This window comes from Schistocerca gregaria, chromosome 4 (assembly GCF_023897955.1).
Source record: "Schistocerca gregaria isolate iqSchGreg1 chromosome 4, iqSchGreg1.2, whole genome shotgun sequence".
Classification (NCBI taxonomy): Eukaryota; Metazoa; Arthropoda; class Insecta; order Orthoptera; family Acrididae; genus Schistocerca; species Schistocerca gregaria.
The window spans coordinates 486,524,702-486,544,113 of record NC_064923.1 but is presented as its reverse complement, the minus strand read 5'-3'; the positions used below and the strand labels follow the sequence as shown (position 1 = coordinate 486,544,113).

General features: G+C 40.2%; 1 protein-coding gene across 2 annotated transcripts in view; it reads left to right on the top strand.

The window, feature by feature from the left end:
* Nucleotides 1-18,597, top strand: part of LOC126267265 (glutamate receptor 1-like) — a 1,125,091-nt gene extending 1,106,494 nt beyond the window's left edge. Inside the window, exons 18-19 of one of the 2 annotated variants that reach the window (XM_049972330.1) lie at nt 12,973-13,047; nt 18,152-18,597. In XM_049972330.1, coding sequence (XP_049828287.1) covers nt 12,973-13,047; nt 18,152-18,226 — 150 coding nt within the window. In that variant the 3' untranslated portion in view covers nt 18,227-18,597. The remainder of the gene's footprint in view (nt 1-12,972; nt 13,048-18,151) is intronic. The other variant, XM_049972331.1, reaches the window with a different exon arrangement.
* The last annotated feature ends 815 nt before the right edge of the window (nt 18,598-19,412 follow it).

The following is a 19,412-nucleotide window of genomic DNA, read 5'->3' as shown; positions in this document are numbered from 1 at the left end:
TCATCAGTACCCAAGCTTACACACTACTCAACTTAAATTATCCTAAGGACAAACACACAGACCCATGCCCGAGGGAGGACTCGAACCTCTGCCGGGATCAGCCGCACATGACGTTCGTGAAAATAGCTCTGCCTTACTTAACATCTGCTTGCCGTCCATTCCATCTTGATGTCATTGTTCACATATATTTCTTCTGATGTCTATTATGCTTCCGATTGGAAAATTATACCTTAGTTTTATAATTACTTTGTACGTTTTTACAGTGAAACGATGCAGGCTTCGATATGAACTTTCCGTGTATTATTAATGACTTTTTACAAGAATATGTCTGGCGTAATAATAGTTTTCCGGCCAAGAACATAACATCACCAATATTCTATTGTAAAACTATTCCAATAACTATAATGTATCGTCGTCGTCGTCCTCGTCGTCGTAGTCCCCCCATGAACCATGGACCTGGCCGTTGGTGGGGAGGCTTGCGTGCCTCAGCGATACAGATAGCCGTACCATAGGTACAAACACAACGGAGGGTTATCTGTTGAGAGGCCCGACAAACGTGTGGTTCCTGAAGAGGGGCAGCAGCATTTTCAGTAGTTGCAAGGGCAACAGTCTGGATGACTGACTGATCTGGCCTTGTAACAATAACCAAAACGGCCTTGCTGTGCTGGTACTGCGAACGGCTGAAAGCAAGGGGAAACTACGGCCGTCATTTTTCCCGACGGCATGCAGCTTTACTGTATGATTAAATGATGATGGCGTCTTCTTGGGTAAAATATTCCGGAGGTAAAATAGTCCCCCATTCGGATCTCCGGGCGTGGACTACTCAAGAGGATGTCGTTATCAAGAGAAAGAAAATTGACGTTCTACGGATCGGAACGTGGAATGTCAGATCCCTTAATCGGGCAGGTAGCTTAGAAAATTTAAAAAGGAAAATGGTTAGGTTAAAATTAGATATAGTGGGAATTAGTGAATTTCGGTGGCAGGATGAACAAGACTTTTGGTCAGGCGAATACAGGGTTATTAATACAAAATCAAATACGGGTAATGCGGGAGTAGATTTAATAATGAATAGCAAAATAGGAATGCGGGTAAGCTACTACAAACAGAATAGTGAACGCATTATTGTGGCTCAGATAGATACGAAGCCCACACCTACTACAGTAGTACAAGTTTATATGCCAGCTAGCTCAGCAGATGACGAAGAAATTTAAGATATGTATGATCAAATGAAAGAAATTATTCAGATAGTGAAGGGAGCCGAAAATTTAATAGTCATGGGTGACTGCAATTCGAGTGTAGGAAAAGGGAGAGGAGGAAACATAGGAGGTGAATATGGATTGGGGCTGAGAAAAGAAAGAGGGAGCCGCCAGGTAGAATTTTGCACAGAGCACAACTTAATCATAGCTAACACTTGGTTTAAGAATCATGAAAGAAGGTTGTATACATGGAAGAACCCTGGAGATACTAAAAGGTATCAAATAGATTATATAATGGTAAGACAAAGATTTAGGAACCAGGTTTTAAATTGTAAGACATTTCCAGGGGCAGATGTGGACTATCACCACAATCGATTGGTTATGAATTGTAGATTAAAACTGAAGAAACTGCAAAAAGGTGGAAAATTAAGGAGATGGGACCTAGATAAACTGAAAGCACCAGAGGTTGTGCAGAGTTTCAGGGAGAGCATAAAGGAAAAGTTGACAGGAATGGGGGAAAGAAATACAGTACAAGAAGAATGGAGGGCTTTCAGGGATGAAGTAGTGAAGGCAGCAGAGGATCAAGTAGGTAAAAAGACGAGGGCTGCTAGAAATCCTTGGGTAACAGATGGTATATTGAATTTAATTGATGAAAGGAGAAAATATAAAAATGCAGTAAATGAAGCAGGCAAAAAGGTATACAATCGTCTAAAAAATGAGATCGACACGAAATGCAAAATGGCTAAGCACGGATGGCTAGAGGACAAATGTAAGGATGTAGAGGCTTATCTCACTAGGTGTAAGATAGATACTGCCTACAGGAAAATTAATGAGACCTTTGGAGAAAAGAGACCCACTTGCATGAACATCAAGAGCTCAGATGGAAACCCAGTTCTAAGCAAAGAAGGAAAAGCTTAAAGGTGGAAGGAGTATATAGAGGGTCTATACAAGTGCGATGTACTTGTGGACAATATCATGGAAATGGAAGAGGATGTAGATGAAGATGAAATTGGAGATACGATACTGCGTGAAAAATTTGACAGAGCACTGAAAGACCTGAGTCGAAACAAGGCCCCCGGAGTAGACAACATTCCATTAGAACTACTGACGGCCTTGGGAGAGCCAGTCCTGACAAAACTCAACCATCTGGTGAGCAATATGTATGAAACAGGCGAAATACCCTACGACATCAAGAAGAATATAATAATTCCAATCCCAAAGATACCAGGTGTTGACAGATGTGAAAATTACCGAACAATCAGTTTAATAAGCCACAACTGCTGAATATAACACGAATTCTTTACAGGCGAATGGAAAAACTGGTAGAAGCCGACCACGGGGAAGATCAGTTTTGATTCCCTAGAAATACTGGAACACGTGAGGCAATACTGACCTTACGACTTATCTTAGAAGAAAGATTAAGGAAAGGCAAACCTACGTTTCTAGCATTTGTAGACTTAGAGAGAGCTTTTGACAATGTTGACTGGAATACTCTCTTTCAAATTCTAAAGGTGGCAGGGGTAAAATACATGGAGCGAAAGGCTATTTACAATTTGTACAGAAACCAGATGGCAGTTATAAGAGTCGAGGGACATGAAAGGGAAGCCGTGGTTGGGAAGGGAGTGAGACAGGGTTGTAGTTTCTCCCCGATGTTATTCAATCTGTATATTGAGCAAGCAGTGAAGGAAACAAAAGAAAAATTCGGAGTAGGTATTAAAATCCATGGAGAAGAAATAAAAATGTTGAGGTTCGCCGATGACATCGTAATTCTGTCAGAGACAGCAAAGGACTTGGAAGAGCAGTAGAACGGAGTGGATAGTGTCTTGAAAGGAGGATATAAGATGAACATCAACAAAAGCAGAACGAGGATAATGGAATGTAGTCGAATCAAGTCGGGTGATGCTGAGGGAATTAGATTAGGAAATGAGTTTTGCTATTTGGGGAGCAAAATAACTGATGATGGTCGAAGTAGAGAGGATATAAAATGTAGTCTGGCAATGGCAATAAAGCGTTTCTGAATAAGAGAAATTTGTTAACATCGAGTATTTATTTAAGTGTGAGGAAGTCATTTCTGAAAGTATCTGTATGGAGTGTAGCCATATATGGAAGTGAAACATGGACGATAAATAGTTTGGACAAGAACAGAATAGAAGCTTTGGAAATGTGGTACAACAGAAGAATGCTGAAGAACAGATGGGTAGTTCACATAACTAATGCGGAGGTATTGAACAGAATTGGGGAGAAGAGGAGTTTGTGGCACAACTTCACAAGATGAAGGGATCGGTTGGTAGGACATGTTCTGAGACATCAAGGGATCACTAATTTAGCATTGGAGGGCAGTGTGGAGGGTAAAAATCGTAGAGAGAGACCAAGGGATGAATACACTAAGCAGATTCAGAAGGATGTAAGTTACAGTAGGTACTGGGAGATGAAGAAGCTAGCACGGGATAGAGTAGCATGGAGAGCTGCATCAAAGCAGTCTCAGGACTGAAGACTACAACAACAACAACATAATGTTTCGTTTTAAGAGAAAATGTTTCTCTTGCAACTCATTTTTAACTTGATCTTGCCATACTTTACAATAACAAAACATTAGTATTTGTAATTATTATTCTAACTGCTAATTTAACCATTTACACAAATAAGCGCTAAAAGTGCACGGCAATTTTGAAACACATCATTTGTGTTATAATAATTCATATACATTAATTTTCTGTTGATGAATATATCAATGCTCTGTAAATAGTACCCACATTATAAATATCAATGTAAGATTTTGATACAGGGTCGTGTTGTTACGAGTGCTACGCACTTTGTTGCTTAATAGAGAATATAGAGTATCTTTGACCAGTTTCATCATAAATGGTAAACCGTGAGTCAGATTAAGCATACTTCTGGCTTTTTCCCTCAGGCGAACAGGCTAATCGGGATCTTGCTTTTTTATCGCGTTTGTTTATTCGTTTGCCTTATTAATCTGGGTTTGACAATGTCACATTGTTAGTGATTGTGGGTGCCTGGACGTCTTCCTGACGTCTACTGCCCCCCAACCCCCTCCCCCTCCCTCTCGGACAGAATTTGTGGAGCCCAATATGTCTGCCTCTACTACTACTCCATGGGAAAGCGTGCGAAACTTATTTATAAATAGCTTAACAGAGGTGGAACACGGGAATCCACCTAGTCGGATGTGGAATACCGAGTGGAACCTACGAGCGGGCTGTCGAGTACACCGATCATCGTCGCAAATCCGCCAGGAGTATTCGATCCGGGGCAGCCGCGACTCCCCCAATCCCGGAAGCGGCGTGCTAACGCGCGCTGCTACCTGGGCGGGTCGGGAGCTTGCTGTATTAATAAAGGAAAACATTACTAAAGTATCGAGAAACACCGTAAGACATCGAAATTCAAGGCAGTAAATATCTTCGAAAATATAACCGGCTTCTACATTTAGCCGACACCACAAGTCTGTCACGTTACTCACCATATAACAGGAAACGTAGGAGCGCCACGTGAAAATGGAGGGACTAACATTTGTTCTCATCTACTTTTAGTGAAGTGGATTAACTTTGAAAGCAGACATTTTAGATTAGTTTTCCCACAGATTAGTATAAATAAGGAGGGGCACAGACACTGCTCAATACACCGTTTCTAAAGCCCGTATTTGGCTCCCATTGAAAAGCAGAAGTTCTAAATTTGGCTCGAAAGCGCTTACAAAGTTCCTCTGTAATTGTGCAAAAGCGTGACGCCCTGTACGTCACCCTCGGGCTCGGTTACTCTTCAAAGATCGAGGCACCGGCACATGCGAAACAGAGGCCAGAGTTTAGAAGCTTATGTGAGATGTAAGGTGGGCTAATAATGTCACGTTGGCACAAAATTTCTCCGCACTTCTACTCAAAGATACCGAGGACATGTTACACTATGGGAAAGTCGTCACACCTCCTCTTACCTCCATTTCACTACTTATTTCGAAGTCCCTACGGTGGGGGTCAGACCGACGACGCACTACATTGAAATCACGCTGTTGTTCTATGGATGGCTGAGGGTAACGTTTGAGACACTGCAGCTCAGCATCGACAGGGAAAGACCTCAGAGGATAGCAGAAAGGGCGTAAATCAAACCACCCCTTCCTTTCGGCAGTTGATTTCCACTCGTTTTGGGCCGAAAATGACAGTTGGAAGTGTGAAGAAAACAGGATGACGTTCTTGGCAACATTTGACAACTATTCAACCCTTGTCTAAGGAAATCATGGTCCAGATCACGCACAATGGCGTTGCTGGCCCGCGATTTCTTTAGAAAAGTGTTGAATTGTTCAGGGGTGTCAGCAGTGTCAAACGGTGCCAAGAACGCGATCCCGTTTCATTACTTTGCCAACTGTAATTTCAGACCGCAAAATGCATGCATGAAGAGAAGGTTAAAATACTTCAAATGGCTCTGAGCACTATGGGACTTAACATCTGAGGTCATCAGTCCCCTAGAACTTAGAACAACTGAAACCTAAGTAATCTAATGATATCACACACATCCAAGCTCGAGGCAGGATTCGTATCTGCTACCGTAGCGGTCGCGCGCTTCCAGACTGAAGCGCCTAGAACCGTTCCGCCACAGCGGGCGGCTTAAGGGAAGGGTTGTTTTTCCTGTTGCCCTTTATGCCACCTCCCGAAGTATAGTGCGGGATGGGCTGCAATGTCAAAGGGTGCTTGGCAATTACAGGACGTGCTTGGATCAAGGAACAGTCGGAATTATAGTTGCAAATTGTTGTAGTTGCGCTGGAAAAGTCCCTGAGCTTCAAGCGCTAATAGAAAGCACAGAAGCTGATATCGTTATAGGTACAGAAAGCTGGCTAAAGCCTGAAATAAGTTCTGCAGAAATTTTTACGAAGTCTCAGATGGTGTTAAGGAAAGATAGATTAGGCAGAATTGGTGGTGGAGTGTCTGTGTCTGTCAGTAGTGGTTTATCTTGTAGTGAAGTCGAAGTAGATACTCCGTCCGAATTGGTATGGGTGGAGGTTATAGTTAACAGCCGAATTAAGTTAATAATTGGCTCCTTCTACCGACCCCCAGACTCCGATGATACAGTTGCGGAACAGTTCAGAGAAAGTTTGAGTCTCGTAACAAATAAATATCCCACTCATACGGTTATAGTTGGTGGGGACTTCAGCCTACCCTCGGTATGTTGGCAAAAATACTTGTTCAAAACCGGTCGTAGGCAGAAAACGTCTTCCGAGATTGTCCTAAATGCTTTCTCCGAAAATTATTTCGAGCAGTTAGTCCACGAACCCACGCGAATTGTAAATGGTTGCGAAAACACACTTGACCTTTTAGCCACAAACAATCCAGAGCTGATAGAGAGCATCATGACTGATACAGGGATTAGTGATCACAAGGTCATTGTAGCTAGGCTCAATACCATTTCTTCCAAATCCATTAGAAACAAACGCAAAATAATTTTATTTAAAAAAGCGGATCAAGTGCCACTAGAAGCCTTCCTAAAAGACAATTTCCATTCCTTCCGAACTGACTATGCGAATGTAGACGAGATGTGGCTCAAATTCAAAGATATAGTAGCAACAGCAATTGAGATACTCATACCTCATAAATTGGTAAGAGATGGAACGGATCCCACGTGGTACACAAAAAAGGTCCGCACGCTGTTGCAGAGGCAACGGAAAAAGCATGCGAAGTTCAGAAAAACGCGAAATCCCGAAGCTGGGCTAAAATTTACAGACGCGCGAAATTTGGCACGTACTTCGATGCGAGATGCCTTTAATAGGTTCCACAACGAAACATTGTCTCGAAATTTGGTAGAAAATCCGAAGAAATTCTGGTCGTATGTAAAGTACACAAGCGGCAAGACGCAGTCAATACCTTCGCTGCGCAGTGCCGATGGTACTGTTATCGACGACTGTGCCGCTAAAGCGGAGTTATTGAACGCAGTTTTCCGAAATTCCTTCACCAGGGAAGACGAATGGAATATTCCAGAATTTGAAACACGAACATCTGCTAGCATGAGTTTCTTAGAAGTAGATACCTTAGGGGTTGCGAAGCAACTCAAATCGCTTGATACGGGCAAGTCTTCAGGTCCAGATTGTATACCGATTAGGTTCCTTTCAGATTACGCTGATACTATAGCTCCCTACTTAGCACTCATATACAACCGCTCGCTCACCGGTAGATCTGTACCTACAGATTGGAAAATTGCGCAGATCGCACCAGTGTTCAAGAAGGGTACTAGGAGTAATCCATTTAACTACAGACCTATATCATTGACGTCGGTTTGCAGTAGGGTTTTGGAGCATATACTGTATTCAAACATTATGAATCACCTCGAAGGGAACGATCTATTGACACGTAATCAGCATGGCTTCAGAAAACATCGCTCTTGTGCAACGCAGTAGCTCTTTATTCGCACGAAGTAATGGCCGCTATCGACAGGGGATCTCAAGTTGATTCCGTATTTCTGGATTTCCGGAAAGCTTTTGTCACCGTTCCTCATAAGCGACTTCTAATCAAGCTGCGGAGCTATGGGGTATCATCTCAGTTGTGCGACTGGATTCGTGATTTCCTGTCAGGAAGGTCGCAGTTCGTAGTAATAGACGGCAAATCATCGAGTAAAACTGAAGTGATATCAGGTGTTCCCCAGGGAAGCGTCCTGGGACCTCTACTGTTCCTGATCTATATAAATTACCGGGATGACAATCTGAGCAGTTCTCTTAGACTGTTCGCAGATGATGCTGTAATTTACCGTCTAGTAAGGTGATCCGAAGACCAGTATCAGTTGCAAAGCGATTTAGAAAAGACTGCTGTATGGTGTGTCAGGTGGCAGTTGACGCTAAATAACGAAAAGTGTGAGATGATCCACGTGAGTTCCAAAAGAAATCCGTTGGAATTCGATTACTCGATAAATAGTACAATTCTCAAGGCTGTCAATTCAACTAAGTACCTGGGTGTTAAAATTACGAACAACTTCAGTTGGAAGGACCACATAGATAATATTGTCGGGAAGGCGAGCCAAAGGTTGCGTTTCATTGGCAGGACACTTAGAAGATGCAACAAGTACACTAAAGAGACAGCTTACACTACACTCGTTCGTCCTCTGTTAGAATATTGCTGCGCAGTGTGGGATCCTTACCAGGTGGGATTGACGGAGGAAATCGAAAGGGTGCAAAAAAGGGCAGCTCGTTTTGTATTATCACGTTATAGGGGAGAGAGTGTGGCAGATATGATACACGAGTTGGGATGGAAGTCATTACAGCATAGACGTTTTTCGTCGCGGCGAGACCTTTTCAGAAAATTTCAGTCACCAACTTTCTCTTCCGAATGCGAAAATATTTTGTTGAGCCCAACCTACATAGGTAGGAATGATCATCAAAATAAAATAAGAGAAATCAGAGCTCGAACAGAAAGGTTTAGGTATTCGTTTTTCCCGCTCGCTGTTCGGGAGTGGAACAGTAGAGAGATAGTATGATTGTGGTTGTATGAATCCTCTGCCAAGCACTTAAATGTGAATTGCAGAGTAGTCATGTAGATGCATGTAGATGTACTGAGCGGCGGTGCTGATCTCAGCCACCCATAAGAAAACAGCGCTGAGTGTTGGGGTTCTGATCCCCAGCGCAGAAGCATCAAAAGGAAGTGGTGAAACACGGCTAAGAGCGAGTGTGAAGACGTTCCCATTATGTGATATGTCCACAATGGCGTTTGTAAGAATTGTGGTGCGATTTGGTTTCAATGTGACATCCTTAACCCACCTTACCCCCCACATGAGCTTCTGAGCAGTGCCCATTACTGCTTCATATTTTTTATCTTTGCATGTGTCTATACCTTGCTGTTTGGAGAGTTGCAGAGCCCGATGGTTCCGTCACGAAACGCCACACTTTTGCACCAATACACAGGAAGGATGTAGGTATGTTTGGGTTAATTTTCAAACTCGTGCGTCGTTATGGAAGACAATTACAGTGTTTCAAAAAAATCACCCTTTAATTGCTTTGCAGAGTGTATTTCAGTTTTGTCCCATTGCTTTTGGATGCACTGTTGAGACTCTATTTACACTAATGGCCATTAAAATTGTTACACCACGAAGATGACGTGCTACAGACACGAAATTTATCCGACAGGAAGAAGATCTGTGATTAGCTTTCCAGAGCTTTCACACAAGGTTGGCGCCGGTGGCGACACCTACAACGTGCTGACATGAGGAAAATTTCCAACCGATTTCTCATAAACAAACAGCAGTTGACCGGCGTTGCGTGGTGAAACGTTGTTGTGGTGTCTCGTGTAAGGAGGAGAAATGCGTACCGTTACGTTTCAGACTTTGATAAAGGTCGCATTGTAGCCTATCTCTGTTGAGGTTTATCGTATCGCGACATGCCGGCTTACGTTGGTCGAGATCCTATGATTGTTACCAGAATATGGAATCGGTGGGTTCAGGGGGGTAATACGGAACGCCGTGCTGGATCCCAACGGCCTCGTATCACTAGCAGTGGAGATGAATCTAATCCGCATGGCTGTAACGGATCGTGCAGCCACGTCTCGATCCCTGAGTCAACAAATGGAGACGTCTGCAAGACAACAACCATCTGCGCGAACAGTTCGACGACGTTTGCAGCAGCATGGACTACCAGCTCGGAGACCATGGGTGCGGTTTCCCACGACGCTGCATCACAGACAGGAGCGGCTGCTATGGTGTGCTCAACGACGAAACTAGTTGCGCCTGCCAGAGTGGCCGTGCGCTCTGGGCGCTACAGTCTGGAACCGAGCGACCGCTGAAGTCGCAGGTTCGAATCCTGCCTCGGACGTGGATGTGTGTGATGTCCTTACGTTATTTAGGTTTAATTAGTTCTATGTTCTAGGCGACTGATGACGTCAGAAGTTAAGTCGCATAGTGCTCAGAGCCTTTTGAACCATTTTTGCACCTAGGTGCACGAATGGCAAAATGTTATTATTTCGGATGAAGCCAGGTTCTGTTTAAAGCAGTATGATGGTCGCATCTATGTCTGGCGACATCGTGGTGAACGCACATTGGAAGCGTGTTTCGTCATCGCCATACAGGCGTATCACCCGACGTGATGGTATGGGTGCCATTGCTTAGACGTCTCGGCCACCTCTTGTTCTCATTGACGACACTTTGAACAGTGAAAGTTACATTTCAGATGTGTTACGACCCGTGTCTCTACTCTTCATTCGATCCCTGTGAAATCCTACATTTCAGCAGGATAATGGACGACCTCATGTTGTAGGTCGTGTACTGGCCTTTCTAGATACGGCAAATGTTAGACTGCTGCCCTGGCCAGCACATTCTACGTATCTCTCACCAATTTAAAACTTCTGGTCAATGGTGGCCGAGCAACTGGCTCGTCACAATAAGCCAGTCACTACTCTAGATGAACTCATGTTGATGCTGCATGGGCAGCTGTACCTGTACACCCCATCCGAGCTCTGTTTGACTCAATGCCCAGGCGTATCGAGGCCGTTATAACGGCCAGAGGTAGTTGTTCTGGGTACTGATTTCTGAGGATCTATGCACCTAAATTCCGTGAAAATGAAATCACATGTCAGTTCTATTATAATATTTGTCCAGTGAATACCCGTTTATCATCTCCGTTTCTTCTTGGTGTAGCAATTTTAATGGCAATTAGTGTATGATCACACCTTTTGGTTCTCTTCTCAGACAACTATACTACATGGTTAATATCTTTCTGCAGCATCTGAAGACAATTTTGTGGTTCTGGAGCTGAATACACGTCAGATCAACTATACTGTCGGAATGAAATCGCAAGAATCTGGTATAAGTGTCTAATTTGGTCATATTCGTATCTCACTAGATTAGTAGCCTGGAAAGGTTATAAGAAACAAATTACCTTTATGAGATTTCCAGAATCACAAAAACCATTGTGATTAAGAGTACTCAAGGGAGTGCCGTTATATCGTTACCTCGGCTCGCTCTTGACTGAATCAGATTGGCAGACAAGGCTACAAATATCCTTACATGTTTGAAGATTTCATCAAATTTTCACCAGAAATCAAGCATATGCTATAGTATATGCCACACTCTATTGCTAACAATTAAAATGGTATTCAGTAGGTAACAATTCTGAAAGTTAATCTCAAGGAATAAACGGGTAACTATTACAAGTTGTCCATAAACTATTTTCCATCAAGAGACCCCCAGAATATTTCACTGTAGAACCAGTGAGGTAACAATATCATGTGATATTCACATCAGTGTTAATTGTTAATACAAGGCCAGCACGGTTTATATATAAGTATTCAGTGCTCATTACATTTCTGGCAACATTACATTTATATTTACTTATATGGTTACAAAATTCTTATTAAAATGATTAATCATCTCTGTATCTTTTCAGTATTTCATCATCAGAGCACAATTTGCAATCCCGTGTATGTTTATACATATTTCTGAGGATTTTATTATTCAGACATGTCGACTAGTGAGCGATCAGTGTTGATATTATGTCGCAGTTAGTTGCAAATGTAACGTTTATGTGTTCTTAGAGCGTTTCCTGTGATTATACATAGCTATATACACTATTACAAAATGGAAATGATTATAGAGGGCGTCCGTTTACTTTGACCTCCCAAAGTCACAATAAAAATGGATGAAGAAAGTGCTGTTTAGACACCAGGGTAATATTGATCATAATGACTGCCTCTTCAGTATACTCACTCATTATAGAGACATGTAGCAAAGTACGTCTTTCTTAAATGGTAGGCTGTATTTCTTATCCGATAATCCGCTTCCTCTCCTCTAGCCCATTTCAGAAACGTATCATAAGCTACCATTCACATAAACATAATGTTATTAAAAACATAGAACCAAACTATCCTTGACTTTCCTGTACTACAAGACAGTGTAAGGTATCCTGGGTACCATAAACTTGTCCACGTGTTGTAGTTAATGGTGAGCAAATGAAACACAAGGAAAAAGGATACCGATCATTAAGTCAACCATTCAAGTTAAAAGTCTGTAACAGAATCGAGAACTGTGGCACTCAGTAGCTTCGCCTGTGCTAATTCTACGACTGTTACACTGTCTTTGATCGAAACTTCTCCTTACCTGATACACCAAAAAAAGGCGAGAGAACATCCGTCTGAAGGTGAGTTTTTGTCAGGATACCGATATCTGTGGAGCCCTTCTACCTGAGGGAAACCACGCCTACCTTCAACAGCATTAAAAGGAATGATGATGCAGTTTCTAATCAACAACTGGCTTTAATGTACACAGATTTTCGTTCAAAACTACTTAAATGCTGTACTCCATACACTAGTACTGAAAATATGGAAACATTATTGCAATAACTGTTTCGTTAATGTACATCCTCCATAAATGAGTAGCATTTCTGCATTCTCTTCATTGGTGTCCATTGTAATCTTAATAAACCTCCACTTGAAAATGGTTAACTCTATGACTGTTGTGTATTTTCATTATGTTTCTATTTATTTATTGTCAACTCCAGCAAGTGGACGAGTTACATTACGGCAAACACTATAACAATGTCAACCATAGTGTTAGTGTGTAGTGGTAAATAAAATTCGTGATAAGAGCAGCAACGTCGTAACCCAGTGCGAACGTTACGGCAGTTGCCTGCCTGCCGCCATTGTAGCAGAATATAGTCATGAATTTTACACAAACAAGTATTGTTCCCTAATTACGAATAAAACTCTCCAACAGATAAAGTATCCTTTTCCTATTAGACATAATTCGTTCAAAATAAGGCTTGTACGAGATGAAAGACCTAATTGTTGCAACAAAACTGATTCATTTACAGATTCCATTATCTGATGCCTTCAGGGTGAAAGCGAGACTAACTGTTGGAGGAGGAAGAGAATTTGATAATGGAAGAGTAAGTGAAGATAGCTCTCAGAGACATGATAAATCATTAGTTATAGTACTGCCAAGATTTTATATTGTTAACATCAATTTAGGCTAATTCCTGTCCCCTATGATTTCTCTTGTCATTGGTGTGCTGTTTGGTGTAACAAGTGCTTAGCCGAATGTAAAGTGTAACAGTTTCTGTAAGAAGTTAAAAAAAAATAGCAAGTATCATGACAGAAACTGAAGAGCTGCTAATAAATATGTTGACCTGGCTTGAGACACTAATGTTAAGCGAGAGCATAAATTCGCTATTTCTCCTTTAAGTTCTCTTTCTTATGGATCTTACGGTGTTCTAGCATTACGTTTCTCCTGTCTTAATGTTTATATAGAGACATGTGATTCAGTTATTTGTATCTGCAACTCGAATAAAACTTGGGGGAAGCGCTATGGACCGTAGGAAGTAGCACTTTGGTCAAAGACTCTCACTTGAAATGAGACAGTTAATTATTTTTCATGATTTTGGTTAGCTTTAATTAATTTTTAGTGATTAATACAACCAATTTACAGCATCTGTATTAGTTCTAAAAACAGGAAAGTCTTAGTCTCAAGTGGTTTATTAATTATGACGCTTTTAGCGCAGTAACCGCATCTTTGGATTCTCTGAAATTAATAACATAGCCGTTTAAAGGCCAAGCTATCCAGCCAGTCAACAGAGTAGCTAAACCTAAACCAAAGTTGTCTGATATAGAAAAGGGAAAGCCAGGTATGGCTAGTGAAAACGTCTAAGTTTAGGCGTAAAACTAAAACATTAATAACGAGTTGAGTCTGCTTGAGCGAGGGATTAGGAACCTTTGAAGAAACTAAAAAAATATTCTAATAACCGGTGCGAAGGTAGGTTAGCGATCGGAACCATGTATCACAGTGGTAAACAAATACTGGTGTAGACACATATATGCTGAGGCGTGTGGGGCGCGCTGCAGACTGACGTGAGAACGAAACTTACAGAAAGGCCGAATGGCAGCGCTTACGGTAAACAGAGGCTGAAATAAAGTAAATGCCGAACAGACCAATTACAAATAATAGGATAAAATAATATTATTCTTAAAACATCAAGTGGTAACAGAGAAATGAACTATTACTGTTAACTGCCAACTATTAAAGTGAATTGAAATGTCAGTCTGAATGAATAGGGAGATAGAGGCGTGGAATGGTGGCGGGGGTTGAGAGGGTAACGAAAAAGAGATGGTAACATTTGGAAGGTGGATGGGACGAAAATGGTTAAAGAAGAAATGCTTAAAAGTTTTTGAGTTAAGGGATAAATCGAACACAAAGCCACGATGGTAGGACACAAAGGCATAAAAAGTAAGGAGCAGACCCAAGAATTACAAAGAAAGAAGAAACCTAGCTAAATTTTGAGAAAGCTGACGTCATGCAATGATAAAACAGATGGTTTTTAGTGATGAGTTAAAAATCAAATCTTAAGTTTTTCGACAGCTTGGGGAATTTGGTTATCTGGAACTCTTCCAATTTTTCCCCTTCAGGTGCTACATGTAGGATCAGAGAATCGATTGTCGGTTCACAGTGGCCACTAGCCGTAAGATATTCAGCGAAAGAAGAGTTTTTCACAGCGTCGTTTTCAGTGAGAAGGTAGCTTCCCAAGAAACCCTATTTTAACCAGGCGACCTGTTTGTCCAATCTATGCTCGAAGACAATGAGTCAAGTAAGTCTATAGAATCCTGAGTTGGAAAAGAAATCCTTGACTAGTAGTTTATACTGAATGGGTTGCTACTGCATTCGATCGCAGGTAGGAAAGGAGAGTTTAACACCATTGCCTTTGAGATTGGCGATTCCATAAGATTTGTCGCTGACAAAAGGTTCGGTGATGTAGATACACTTGGAAGGAGACTCCGAGTACCAGCTATGCTTTTCATAGTCATTGACTTCAAATGAAATTTGTTATCTGCTAAATTGGGTCTGTAACCACTGTATTGCGCTATGTACTTCAAGGTAATTAATTGGCGCTGTAAATAATTTGCGATAAAGACGACAATGAGTGCACGATCAATCACAGATGAGATAAAACTATGTTTATGGTTAGTGGGATTTATGGTGGCATCGTTTTTTGTAAGTTACGGAAGACGTTGTACACGATGTTCCTCTCAACCAACCTACAGCTTAAATCAAGCAGAAGCAAGACTAACAAATAAATTTTCTGCAATACTTTCATGTTAGCTTTGTCAAAGTGTTGATAGTTTTCGTTGTTTTTAGAAGTTCTTTGGCGTGCTCCTCACTTTTGCTGCCTTTGTCTCCTATCACTATGGCTTCCTATTCGATTGTCCCATTAGCCTTTTTCCCCTCCCCTGTCTCCCTATGTTTACCGTCTCCTGTCCTTTTCACTGTGAACCCCCCCCCCCCCCACACACACACACCCCATCCCACACACACACTCCCACCACACTCTCTCTAGTCACTTAGACTGCCATTTGGATTCATATTAATAGTTGGCCGTTCACTGTAATAATTAGTTTTTGATGCTACCACTAATTCGCCCACTTTGAAATTTTCAAGAGGACTTTCATTTCTTCCCATTATGATTGATTGGCCGTGTTCAGCATTTACTTTATTTCCATCTCTGTTTACTATTTTTGCCGCCACTTAGTGCTTATACTAACTTTCGTTCCCACGCCAATCTACTGTGTGCACAATCAATTCGGCATAGACGTTGTCTATAGGAGTATTTATTTACCGCAGTGACAAGTGGCTCCGATCTTTAACCCATCTTTGCAATGCAAATTGGCATGGTTTGCCGAGTTCCTTTTATGGCTCATAATCCTGCGCTCACGCAGATTTAAATTGTTGTCAACTTTGTGATTTTACAACTTGACTTTGAGGTTTTCACTTGCCATATCAGGCTTTGTCCATATTTGACGATTTTTTTTGTTGCTTTAATGCCGTGGCTTTCAAGTTTGACTAATACAGTCTACGTTGCCAAAGGCAAGTGAATCTCTTTACTTCTCACCTTTAGCTTAGCTATCCTATTGATACGTGCAAGACAGCTTGACGAATAAACTGTTACGTAACAACATTGTTGCTGCTAGTTCCAGAGAGTCTGGAGACGCGCTAACTGCGCCATTTGCGTCATTATTAATAAAACATTTGCAACACAGACTATATCCGTTTTTGGAAGACTGAACCCCTGTTGCTGGTTCAGGCCAAAATTGAGTGGAATAATGTTATCTGTTAGTATTAGAAATATACAGCACTTGTAACTTACTAAAGTTCATGTAGACTGCAGATGCAGATGCACTGATTTTCTCCACCTCTTCATCAATACTGTGGAAATATTCTGGATCATATTTAGCAAATTATTATTTCATAGGTTGAAGATACTTTTCTCAGAAATTTTAGTATGTAATTCCACAACAGTGACATCATCTAACGAAGATAATCAGTACTGAGGTTTTCTGAAATGACAGTTGGATCAGAAACACGAAAATCCATTAAAATTTTCCTGTCGACTAAATAGACTTCACAACATTACTTCATTCATGACACCGTAACTTTTGTGGATGTTATGCCAATGGTCAATATTTGTGGATGTTAACAACAATTACAAAGTAATAACTCATATTCAAACAAATAGTGACGTATAGGAAAATCAGTTAAGTTTAAATTACGAGTATAAAGATTCAGCACATCTCTACTCGGGAACGACGATGTTATTACACTTCATTTATGGTGAATAGCAGGATGCTCGAGTCAGGCATTCAAATGAAGTTACTTTTGGGGCTTTTGCTTATTATCAATGAAAATAGCAATGGAGCTAAAAACATAAGAAATATCTAAGTAAACAGTTTATTACGCAGTACACTCATCACATTATTTGTTAAACATATCTTAACAATTTTCGCTGATATTGTTTCATAACATTGTATGTTCATATCTTCCTTTCAATTTTTCATCATAAATGAAAAAATGTCTGTGGTAAGGCATAATGAGACAATACAGACAACTACTGTCTCTAATCCTATTAATGGCCCATTACATGATCAGTTATAGTAATGGAATGGTATTTTTATTAGGTTATATAAAGTTTTTTATGCTAGTCTCTTTAAACCTGTTAAAGTAATAAACTGCCTAATATGGAAAAATTCTAAACAGTTAGGTGCTTGGAAAAAAGTATCTGTACAACTTAAATGAAGCTACATTGTCCAGAAAATACTGAAATGCAGACATTAGGGATTCTGTAATCACTAACGTTATTTTAGGAATTGAAGACATAAAGTAAATCACTGCTGCAATGAACATTCTTCTCGTTCATACAACCTAAGATATAGATTTGTAGTTTTGAATGGCAACTTGCAGATGAAAATAAATAATTAGGATTAACAGGAAATATTTAATTATTTTTTAAGTGTAATTTAATGTAACCTTTCGACAGAGTAGTCCTAAATCAGTCTTTTGCGATATTCCTTTCACTGATGTGTGTTAACAGGGACAGAGAAATATGAAGAAAAAATTGTACTACAGCAAAGACAACAGTATCCTGGCTGACACTGAATGCTACCACCATGAAGCAGCGCTGCTCAGTCGCTGCTGGTGTGCCTATTATTTTCTGTGTCTGTAGACATTGGTAAAGCAAATATCATACATGACTAATCTGGAACAGACCCATCAAATGGCATGAAAATTACGATTTAAAAATCATTTCGTATGTATCACGAAACAAACGGACACCTTCTGTCGACTGTGGGCGTCGTATGTGAGACGTGATCAACACGATTTGTTTTCGCTGATTTCTGCTACACGTCGCAAAAACTAAATTGTAAAGTCTTCCGAAAGACCAGAGAAATTACGTCTCAGGACTCCTAGGAGACAAAACCACAGGCAGAGCACACAGTTTTGTGACATTTGTTATTCTCTGACAAATATATAATTGTCATGTTTCATCCTACTTTCTATTAGCATATCTTAACGTTTTGTAAACTTCACAGTGTGGTAGGCTGATATGTAACAAACCTACTTTGATTGTAAGGCTACTGGACCTATATGATTAATATGCAATTTATTGTTATGCCATTTTATGATATTTTGAATTACTTAATTTCACATCACGGTTTCCTTTTTTTCAGTATTACACACCAGCCAATCAGATAAACTACCTTGACGATGAAGAATATCATACTAACACACATACTCAAGTCTGATGATACTTGCTAAATCGAGTAGCAGATGATCATCTCTCATTGCCTCCACAAGCTCCATACAGTGTGGAGCTGTGTTCGATTCAACAAACAAACTTCAAGTGCACCTGAGGTACTTCAAGTACAAGCAATGTACAATGGGAATTAGTTTTTCACAGTTTTTAAAATAAAAATTTAGTGTTTTGGATTGCTTGTTAACTATATTGTGCCCTTTTTGTGGGCACATAGTGGAATGTTCTCAAGATAGTGATTTATGGTGCAAAATTAATACTTCGTGATTCTGACAGCATCTAATAGTAATTTATGAGCTGCCACAATATGGATATCTATGAAAATGGGAAGAAAACTGCATAAACTTACTACTGAAATCATATGGTGCCACACTGCTCTCAAGCAACAAAGCAATAAATTTCATTTCGTTTATCATATTCCCTCTGTGACTTCTTTTGATAATATACAAGTATCATAGTGTATGAATTTACTAAAGAAATTTCAGTGTTATTGATGTTAGTGTTTTTGTCTGCATTAACATACTGTAAATCTCTGCCTGTGACTTAATAAAAATAAGCATATCTTTTAATTCTTGGAGGATTGATATAGCAGCTGAAGTTTAATGTTATCATAAAGCTCTATATGTTATTTTATTGTTGTCATTGTTACACTTGAGTTTTTATTGATAGTCGAATTCATAAAATGCATTTCTAAAAAAATTATATATGTTATCAGTATTACTTATCTCCATACTTAATATTTTATAAATAATATTTACATTATGGATAGGACTGAAAGCAATATATAGCTCACAAAACTAAAGTATTGGAAAAACTATGTTAATGAAATAATTGTAATAATGTTTTCCAACTGAGTCTGAACACTGGCTGTAGACTTTCCTCTCTTGAAATGGAGCACAAAAATTGTACGAGTCCTTCTTCCTCTGAGGAATGTCATGCAGTGATAATATCTACATGAATTTTTGTGTAGATAAGTAGAACCTCATTTGAAGTGCACTCCTCTAAGAAATCCATCTATGATTTTAATTCTAATGCAATGTTCTTTGAAGTTTGTTAGTCTGTTTCTAGGTTGAAACTAGCTGTCTTGGATAATGAAGAATATGTATAAAGGAGTAGCAGAAAAATGTAGAATTATTTTGGGTTCCAACAACAAAATTTTTCAGTATTGGTTTACCTAG